Genomic DNA, 10,001 nt, shown 5'->3' with positions numbered 1-10,001 from the left:
TGTCTGGATTTGAATCCAGGCTTTTCTATTGTTAGCTGTGTCACCCTTGGCAGGTTACTTACCCTCTCTGTGCCTCCATGTTCTCATCCTTAAATCAAGGATAAAAATACATATTTCACAAAGTTGTTGGAAATCAAGTGCATTAATATATGTAAAGTGCTTAGGCAGGGACTGGTGCAAAGTAAGAACTCAGGAAATATTGGCTCTTATTCAGGCTGCTCATCGGAGATTCAAGCCGTGAGTAAAACCAGAGACCCCAAATCACTTTGCTGTACAGCAGAATTAACACAACATTGTAAATCAACTGTACTTCAGTTAAAAAAAAAAAAAAGAGAGACCCCCCCCCCAACCCTACCTTTGATCCAGCACCTTCCTTACTCACTCATAACTCCTCCCTTTCTGAAGGATGCTCACCTTTGCCCTCCCCTCACCCCAGAGCAAACCGCTTCTGCCATCTCCTCCAGCCAGGCAGTCTTCCCTGCACTCCCCTGGGCTAGGAGTCTCCTACGCCTGCAAGGCAAATTCCAGAGCAAGGCCCACCCATGGGCTGGCTGTGCCCTCCCTGGGCTCCAGATAGCATGTGCCTGTGGTCCAATCTGGGGTGTGGGAGTCCAAATGGAAGCAATGTCCATCATTCATTCATTCATCAGATATTTATTACATGCCAGACATTGGAGTAGGTACTGAGAATGCAGTGGTGAACCAGAAGTACGCAGTCCCTGCCCTCATGGCACTTACAGTTTAGGCATCGGGAACAACAATAATAAGGAATTAGTTAATGGCCTCAAGTGTGACTTGGGACCCAGGAAGGTAGGCGTGTGATTCAGAAGTGGGAGAGGAGGGTACTCAGCAGCCCCAGCCTGGGAGGGAATGAGTCTCTGCTCTGAGAGCTTGGCTGGACCCAGCCTGTGGGATGGGAGAGCCTCTGTGGGCACCTGATCTCTACTCTAGACTCTGAGGAGGTTATTTCCAGGGTTGGTTTGCTGTCTCTTGTGTTGCTAACAGCACAGCAGAGCCTCCTCCTCCCTCCCCCACCCTTCCAGATCGAGGCTATTTATTCCTAGTGACAAGCCTGAGGATCCCAGGGGGGGTGGCCTCAAGGACCTGGAGGGGCCTTGTGTCCCTGGCAGACGCCAGTCCTCCCGCCGGGGCAGGGCACAGGGAGGAAGCCAGAAGGTTGGAAACTGTAGAGGTCGGGGAGGAGGACTTCCCTCCACCGCCCCTGCAGCGCCCCATCCTTGCACAATCCTCACACCCCTTCCTGAGAAGCTCAAAAATCATGGGGCCAGGGCTTCTCTGGTGGCGCAGTGGTTGAGAGTCCGCCTGCCGATGCGGGGGACACGGGTTCGTGCCCCGGTCCGGGAGGATCCCGCGTGCCGCAGAGTGGCTGGGCCAGTCCGGAGCCTGTGCTCCGCGGCGGGAGAGGCCACAGCAGTGAGAGGTCCGCGTACCGCAAAAAAAAAAAAAAAAAAAAAAATCATGGGGCCAAGGATTAGGGTCTCCCCTAGGCCTCAAAGGTCTAAACTGTTCCTGGGCACTGCGGAGACCAAGGGAGGATTTCTCTGTCCCACGATGCAGCTGGAGGTGAGGAGGTGGTTACTTCTGTTTTCACCACTCAGAGTTGTGGAATAAAGCCCTTTGAAAGTCAAGGCCGTATAGAAGGGGTCCTTAAACTTCACTCCTTGTTTCCAGAGAACACCTTCGTTCCCACTGACAGGGCCGCGACAGCAGGGTCAAAACCACCCCCTCCAACAGGCTGGAATAAGTCCTCTTTTACAAATTAGGGCTGAGTGTGATCCCTGGGGGTAAACTGCGAGGGGGCGGGGACACGAAAAGAGCATGAGGACTCTCTGGGTCTCCAAATGGACCTTGGTCGGCTGCCTCCTGTATCCCTTGCCTGAGGCTGAATACAGCTAGCCGCTGGGGACTGGGGTGGGGGAAGGTAAGGAGAGTGGGGAAAGAGAGGGAGGACAGCAAAAGCTGCAGGGAGGGGACAGAGGCGGGGTCCTGGCCGCCCACGAAGGTTGGTAGAGCCAGGTTAGGCCCGGCGGGCCCAGGGGGCTGGGGCAGGATCCAGCCTAAAAGGGAGGTGGGGGCGGGGTCTGGCCCCCAGCCTCCGGGACGAGGGCCGGGGGCGGGGTCCGCACCCCGCGGGCAGGGGAGGCCGGGGGCGGGGTCCGGGCGGGGCGGGCCCCCGCGCTCACTTCCTAGGGGAGGGCTTGGGGCCGCGCTCCCACTCGCCCACACAGTCCGTGCGACGCCGGCAGCCTCGCCGGCAGCTAGCTCGGTCCAGCTCGGCCCGGCCCGCAGGTAGGAGGCGCCGACGGACGCGGCCCCGGCTGCCCGCCACCCCCCACCCCACCCCCCGCCCCACGCGAGCGCCGCGCCCCGCTCTCGCCGCCTGCTTCGAGGTGAGCTCCCCGCCGACCCCGGCTCCCCATCCCGGCTCCCGGCCCCCGCCCTCTGGCGGAAAAGGAGAGGCGGCCAGCCGGGGGTTAAGGGCAGCTGCGGCCCCCGCCTCGTGCCCCCGCCTGGGTCCGGTCGCGGGCGCAGGGAACACGCTAGGAGCCGGTGGCGCGCGGGCGCCGAGCCTCGGGGGGCGCCCCCGGAACCGTACAGCTCCGGGCGCTGCAACGCCAGTTAGGTGGGGCAGGGGGCCAAGTTTGAAATGGAAAAGCGAGAGTCGAGAGAGACCGGGAGGGTTCGAGAAACCGGCTTCCAGAACGGCCGGTGGAGCAAGAGACCGAGACAAGACAGGAGCGGCGAGCTTAGACAAGAGGCTGCGGAGATACCCGAAAAAGGGACAGAGACTTGCGCGTAGAGTCACCGGGAGGCAGACCCGAGGCGTAGGGTCCGACCCAGGTTTTGTGGAGCGGAGCATTTTAGGAAAAAGCATGCAGTGACCCCAGACGTGTTGTCAGCCCTCTCCAGGGCCTTGGAGGGTTTTGGGCAAATGAGGGGCCCCGAAGCTTAAGCTTCATTAGCCTTGTGGTAAACCATCCTCTGAGAGGCCTAGAAAGACATCCAGAGACTGGAGACAGACACACTCAGGCATACAGAGATGCTAAGAGATAGAGAAGGGCGGTGGGTAGGGACCAAGACTTTCCACCCTGTAGAGACCCTTGAGATGCCAAGACTTGGGCAGACAGTGGTAGAAATCCTTAGAGGCTGCCGTGGGGAGTTAGCCAGTCAGAGACACAGAGACACGGAAACATACAGACAGCTGCTGAAGTGTACAGACACAGACGTGCTGAGTGGAGCAGAGGTAGACGCCAAGAGACAGATGTCATGGCGGGGCAGTGACAGTTTTCAAGACAGACCCCGCGGGACTCAGGCCTGAAAGATTGGGAAGGGAGGATGTGGGGAAACAGAAACACTGGGCCAACTGAGCCCCCGTGAGGCGGAGGACCTGAGACATGAGACAGTAAGACTCGAAGGAGCCCTACGCACTCTCCGAGACAGCCCCAGCTTATTTTTAAACTCAAATCTTGGACGCGCTGCTTCAGCCCTGGGGGACCCGGGGTGAATGAACTGTTCCTCTTCTGTCCCCAGAGCAGCTGCTGGATCCTGCTTCCCACCCCCTTCTCCCAAACCGCTCTGACTCCCAGGCCCCATGGCGGGGGCGGGGAAGAGAGTGGAGAGTTTGGGGTGGATGCCTAGTAGCAGGGGTGAGGGTGGGGGGAGTTTGACTTCTCCCCTCAAGTCCCCTGTCAACTCCTGGAAGCTGGGGGAGGGGTCTGTTCTGATCCTGAGTCACAGCTGTGGGACCTGGCCAGGGTCCTCCTGGACAGTGGGGGGTGGAGGGGGGCGAAGGGGTTGAGCGGTTGGCATGGGTACTTGGAAAGACTTCTGGGTGTCTTCCAGTCACAGGGCTGGCAGCTGGGGAGAAGAGCCAGGCTCTTGTACTAGTGATATCATCCAGCATCTCCTGTCCCCCTACTCTTAAACGCTGACCACCCCGTCCACCACCATTTCTAGGGAAACGGGAAAGGGCTCCAGCCTGGGAGGCAGGGGACCTGGGCTCTCTGATACCTGAGTGACTTTGGGCATGCCCCTGCCCTGTCCCTGGCCTCTGTGCTCAGCTGTAAAATGAGGATGATACCCTATCCCGCCTGCCCTTTGTGCGATCTGATAGATGGTGGGTGGGTGGGAAAGCGCTTTGTGAGAGGCAAAGCAGCATGCAGGTGTGTACACCTGTGTACCTGTGTTGGGGGTTTCAGAGTTATGCTCACTGGAGTCAGACTGGCCCCACTGGTCTCAGTGAGCCCCATGGCCTGGGCCTCTTCAGCTCCCCCAGCAGAACTAGGGGGTTCCCTTTTTGTTCTCTCCCTGGGCCCCCGCTGAGAATGTCAAAGTCAAGTCCCAGGCCAGCCCCCTGACCCAGGCCTGGCTGAGAAACTGTTGACTGACCCCCGTATGAGTGACGGGGCTATGTTTACCCCGTATGAGTAAAACACTAAGAGCTACCATTTACTGACTACTTAGTATCTCCCAGGTGCTTTCCAAGTATCATCACATTTAAGCCTGGCAACAACCCTAGGAGGTAGGAGGTAGTATTAGATGGGGAAGCAAGCTCAGGGAGCTTAAGTGACTTGCCCAAGATCACCCAGGTTTATATTTCACAGCTCAAGCCTCTACACAGCACATGCCACGGCCATTTATCCAGCCGTTTTGAGCTGCAGGAGGTTCACGGGGAGGGGTCAGATGTGTGTGGGGGGGTCAGGTGTAGGTGGGTGTGTGTGTTGGGGGCAGCGGCTGAGAGCCATCTGGCAGACTGAGCGCTCTCCCCCCGACCCCCCTACCAGCCGTGAAGGAATACAGGACTGGCTCCCTTTAGTCCCCCAGTCCTGCCAGGGAAAGAGGGGGGAGGGGCAGGGAAAGGGCAGAGACAGGTGGGCCTTGATAGTGCCCTTCACTCTGTCCTCACCAGAGCCCAGCTGGACAGACTAGAGGATTCTGGGAAAGAAACAGAAGCCACGCCCATACCCTATTTGGGGTGCCCCTATCTCAGAGTGGTGACTGCCTCCCAGTAGGCAGACCTAGGGCTAGTTTGGACCTGGGAAGGTGATGGAGCTGTTGGGGGCCAAGCCAAGAAGGAAGGAAGGGCCCAGCGCACTCGTGGTCGGATGCATGGCCACACTCCACCTGTGTGGCCCCCGCTGCCCAGTGGCTCACAGCCCAGGCAACCAACCCTCAGATGTTGGGCCAGAGGAAACCCAGGCCTGAATGACGGGGAGAGGACTGAGGTGGAGGGATACCCTCCACCCTCCAGCATAGCCCCCAGCCCAGAAGTCCCGGCTCTGAAGACCCCAGCTCCTGGCGGCCTCATGCCCTGGCCTGGGGTATGAACTGAGTGTCCTCCCATCGTACAGAGGGGCAGCTGTGGGTTCATGAGCCACCCCTTCAGAAGAGCCAGGCCCCTTAGGCTTGGGGCGTCTGCTGGCGCCTGGAGTCTGAACTCCAAACCAGAGCCACGCTTGTTGGCTAGAATTTCCTGCGGCGGGTGGCTGAGAAAAGGAGGGCTTTTCCTTCAGCTTGAGCCAGGCCAGGCTCTGCGGACTGCCAGTTACTGGGGTCTAACGTGGAGGAGTGTGGAGGAGTGTGTTGGTGGGTTCCTTTGTACTCCTGGGGCTCATCTGCAGCTGTGAGAACATCCCCTTCCTAGGGTCCAAGTGGTTCCTCTCCACCCACCCCGGGATCCCAGTCCTCAGAGAGCAGGCTTCATGATGGAGGAGACTGGGGGTGGGGAGCTCTGAATTTGGGGCTAGAGACTCGAATCAGGGGCAGCAGAAGGGACTGGGAACCCCACTTCCTAACCCTCCCTACTCCCCAAGCTCCTGCTGCAGAGGCAGCTGTGTGGATGACCTCATCCCACAAACATGCTTTGTTCCTGAGAAAATGGAAAGTGTCTGAGGTTTGGTGGGGGGCTGGGTGTCTGCAGCAACAGCGCTCAGGGCTCCCCCTTGCCTGACTCCCCACCGTAGGGGGGCCTGATTGGAGAGGAAATGTCTTCAGTGGCTCCCACTCTCTCGCCCTTCACTCCCCCGGCCCCAAACCCTTAAAAAAGCTGGGGAGAGGCTGTCTCTCCCAGAGGCAGGGAGAGGGAAATAATGACCCAGGGGATGGAAAGATTCTGGGGCTTTGCCATCACTGCCAGGAGTGATGACCGGCAGGAGACAGCAGGAGGCACACTGCGTAACCTCCAGTTCCCCTCTCCATCCCCAAGCATCTCATTTCCCTTTTTTCCTCCCCTGTTGCTGGCAAAACCTGACATCTGGCCATCTGTGCTGCCACAGCTGCTGCAGATGTTGCAGGCCAAGGCTGCCCAGGCTGGTGTGACCAGAGACCCAGCGGGAGGTGGAGGGGGTGAGGGCAGAGGGTCCAGCTGGGGAAGCTTGGCTGTGTCCAGCTTGCAGGATTTCCTTCCTGCTTAAACCTAGGCTGAGCCTCTGAAGTCCTTGTTGCTGGATTCTCCTGGGAGGGGAGGCCCAATGTGATTTCTCCCATCAGCCTCCTCCACCTCCACCATTCACTGGCCCAGCATCCTTCTTACATTCCGCTGTTTCCTGGTTGGGGTTTGGGGGGTGGGGTGCGAACAGCCCCATTCTCATCCCTAAGCTCCCCACTCCAGAGCTCTGGGTATACCCCTAGGGTCCCTTCCTGGGAGTCAGAAGAGGGTGAGAGTGCTGTACATATGGGACAGGGTGGGGTGGCTCCGTGTCCTTGCTCTTACCCCCTTGGGGACAGTAGGGACAGTGGAGGCTAAACTCAGGCTAAATGCAGGGGCAGGAAATGAGTCACTGACCCAGGAAAAGCCCCCTCCCCCCAGTTCTGCCAGGGCCAAGATAAGAAAAGAACTTCTGCTTCCTGGTTTTTTCCTGACCCCCTCTCATCCCCAACGTTAAATACAGAAATAAACATGCAGGACTCTTTGTGTTCCCAGAAACACCCATTCCCCATCACCACCTGCTCTGACCTGGCATTTCCTATGCCTAGTTCTTGCTCTTTTTTAAATGCAATGGGCTAAGCCACAGCCCCTCTGGGTGACCCTTGCCCCACTTTGTGTCCCTAACAGGGCTCACTCACAGCCACCATGAGCGAGGCCTTTGACTGTGCAAAATGCAGCGAGTCCCTGTACGGGCGCAAATACATCCAGACAGACAACGGACCCTACTGTGTGCCCTGCTATGACAACACCTTCGCCAACACGTGCGCCGAGTGCCAGCAGCTTATCGGGCACGACTCAAGGGTAAGGACTGGACCACACAGGGCAGGGAGTGGGTGGAGGCTGGCAGGAGGGGGCAAAGGTGCCAGTACCCCTGCTGTGCTCCACACAGGAGCTGTTCTACGAAGACCGCCACTTCCACGAGGGTTGCTTCCGCTGCTGCCGCTGCCAGCGCTCCCTGGCCGAGGAGCCCTTCACCTGCCAGGACAGCGAGCTACTCTGTAACGACTGCTACTGCAGTGCCTTCTCCTCACAGTGCTCCGCCTGCGGGGAGACCGTCATGCCCGGTACGTTCCCGGGGGCTCCCAGGGGCTCGTTGTGCGTGGGACTGGCATGCCTGGCATCTGTGTAGGGTTCTTGTAAGGGACTGGCACGCCTGTCTGATACAACATGGAGGCTTGGTAAAGACCTGCACACGCAGCACGTTCCTGGAAATTTACTGTGTGCAGGATCTGTCTTGCTTATTTGCTCTTGGGAGCTTAGCACGCACAGGGACTGACAACGCATGATACACACCTGGGGGCTTAGCATGTTTGGCACACATAGGAGCTACGAGTGTGCTGAGACTCAGTGTTTGTTGCATTGGGGCTTGGTGTGTGCAAAGACATATAAATAAAGGGCTTAACACATATGGCAACCTGCATAGCTAATAGAATGTGAGGATTTAGAACACGTGGAGATTGGCATGATTAGGATATGCCGGGGCTTATTATGTTCTCTGAATCTATCACGTCCGGGGCAGAACTCTGTGTGGGCAGGGACTTGCTTGCCTCGTATATGGGGTCTTTGTGTGTGTGCTCACACTATCACATCTGGTATATAAGCACTTAGCATATACTGAGTCATCGTGCCTGTGACCTGGAGGCCTGGCGTATGCTGAGATCGTCATATTCTGGTACATGTGGGGACTTCACCTATGCCAAACCCTCAGGTCTAGTTTATGGGGGCCTAGCACGTGCTTAGCCAGCATATCCAGTGTTGGGGGGAGGTGGTTAGCATGTGCAATAGATGCGGTGGGGATCCTGCTGCAAATGCATGGACACCACCCTGTAAGCTGTGGGAGCAGTGGGGACCCTCCTCAGGGGGGTGGCAGAGGGTCGCACTCAGGAGCTCGGGACTCAGCCTCTGAGTGGGACCCCTGTTCCCCACAGGATCCCGGAAGCTGGAGTACGGAGGCCAGACGTGGCATGAGCACTGCTTCCTGTGCAGCAGCTGTGAGCAGCCGCTGGGCTCCCGTTCCTTTGTGCCCGACAAGGGTGCTCACTACTGCGTGCCCTGCTATGAGAACAAGTTTGCTCCTCGCTGCGCCCGCTGCAGCAAGGTGGGGGCTGGGCCGGCGGGGCGGGGGTGCCGAACTCCACTGCACACAGGGGTGGGGTGAGCAAGGCTCTGTCGTGCGGTAGGAATCCCCACTCCCCCTGCTGACAGACGCTGCCCCACAGACACTGACGCAGGGTGGCGTGACATACCGTGACCAGCCCTGGCATCGGGAATGCCTGGTCTGCACCAGCTGCCAGACGCCCCTGGCAGGGCAGCAGTTCACCTCCCGAGATGATGATCCCTACTGTGTGGCCTGTTTTGGAGAACTCTTTGCACCCAAGTGCAGCAGCTGCAAGCGCCCCATCACAGGTGGGACAAAGGGTCAAAGGACAGAGTGGGTAGAGTGTAGGCAAGGGAATGGGACCTGGTACTGGGTGAGGCCAAGGGACAGGACCGCCCTCCAGATCGCAGAGCTAACCTCCAGCCTCCCTCCAGGACTCGGTGAAGGCAAGTATGTGTCCTTTGAAGACCGCCACTGGCACCACAGCTGCTTCTCCTGTGCCCGATGCTCCACCTCCCTGGTGGGCCAGGGCTTCGTGCCAGACGGAGACCAAGTGCTGTGCCAGGGCTGCAGCCAGGCGGGGCCCTGAGCCAGGGCTCCTGGGCCCAGGCCCTCCCAAACCAGGGCTCCAGGACTAAGGCTCCTTTTCCAAACCACCTCTGGGACCCAGCCCCTCCCCAAATTGGGGCTACCCCTGGGCTCCAGGATTCAGCGTCCCCACTCCAACATCCCCAGTCTGGTACTTCTTGACCCAGGGCCCCCAAACTTGGGCTCTTACAGAGCCTCCATCATTCAAATCCCCTCCCCAAGCCTGAACTCCAGAACTCAGTCCTCTCCCCTATGGTCCGGCTTCCCAGACGAAGCCCTCTTCCTAAATCAGGGCTCTGGGACCCCAGCCCCCTTCAATCTAGACTTCTCCCTTGAAGACTTCAGGTCTCCTATGGGTGCCTGAGAAGTCCTCAGAAGTGGACTATACTCAAGCTTGACACTCCCCACCCCCATCCCACCGCTATTCCCAGGGATGGGGCTGTCTGGGCAGCACATCAGGGGTTCATTGGTTAGGGGGTCCTAGGGTACAGGGTTTTGCCCAGCCCTTGTTGTCGAGTGTTTTCTCGTTTCATTTCATTTCAGCTCCATTCTGCCCAGAGATGGGCAGAGGGGTGGGTTTGGCTCACCCCCCTTTCAGATTCTGCAATAAAGCAGTATGAGGAAGCAAAGGCCTCTGTGTGTGTGTCTGGGGGTGGAGGGGCAGGGAGGATTCCTTCGCACACCACGGGACTCAGAGGCTCTTCCCGACCTCGACCTCCTCCATGCAGGGCAGAGGAGGAAGCTGCCAGGCGGGGTGGGAAATCTCTCCCGAGAAAGGGGATCCCCCGCGGCCGCTACTGTCCCTCTCAGGCTTAGCTGGCTTCCCCCCTGCTGGCAAAGGGCTTTTTCCTCCGAGCGGGGAAGGGA

At 58.6% G+C, this 10,001-nt stretch overlaps 1 protein-coding gene across 2 annotated transcripts; it reads left to right on the top strand.

Moving 5' to 3' along the window:
- The first annotated feature begins 2,216 nt into the window (after nucleotides 1–2,216).
- FHL3 (four and a half LIM domains 3) lies at nucleotides 2,217–9,757 on the top strand. 2 transcript variants are annotated; one of them, XM_060089534.1, is made up of 6 exons: nucleotides 2,217–2,310; nucleotides 7,076–7,249; nucleotides 7,338–7,512; nucleotides 8,377–8,546; nucleotides 8,668–8,854; nucleotides 8,981–9,757. In XM_060089534.1, exons 2-6 carry the CDS (start codon nucleotides 7,094–7,096, stop codon nucleotides 9,133–9,135), a joined length of 843 nt encoding a protein of 280 aa, XP_059945517.1. In that variant the 5' UTR covers nucleotides 2,217–2,310; nucleotides 7,076–7,093; the 3' UTR covers nucleotides 9,136–9,757. The 2 variants fall into 2 exon arrangements, with proteins under 2 accessions (XP_059945517.1, XP_059945518.1); XM_060089535.1 differs by lacking the exon at nucleotides 2,217–2,310 and adding an exon at nucleotides 2,334–2,411.
- The last annotated feature ends 244 nt before the right edge of the window (nucleotides 9,758–10,001 follow it).

The sequence above is a fragment of the Mesoplodon densirostris genome, chromosome 2 (genome assembly GCF_025265405.1).
Source record: "Mesoplodon densirostris isolate mMesDen1 chromosome 2, mMesDen1 primary haplotype, whole genome shotgun sequence".
Classification (NCBI taxonomy): Eukaryota; Metazoa; Chordata; class Mammalia; order Artiodactyla; family Ziphiidae; genus Mesoplodon; species Mesoplodon densirostris.
This window is presented reverse-complemented; position numbering and strand designations above follow the sequence as displayed.

Excerpts from the sequence above, each read along its gene's own strand:
- FHL3 (XM_060089534.1), top strand. The coding sequence starts at position 7,094 with ATGAGCGAGGCCTTTGACTGTGCAAAATGCAGCGAGTCCCTGTACGGG. Across the intron at positions 7,250-7,337 it reads TTATCGGGCACGACTCAAGG|GAGCTGTTCTACGAAGACCG; the intron begins GTAAGGACTGGA and ends TGCTCCACACAG. Across the intron at positions 8,547-8,667 it reads GCTGCGCCCGCTGCAGCAAG|ACACTGACGCAGGGTGGCGT; the intron begins GTGGGGGCTGGG and ends GCTGCCCCACAG.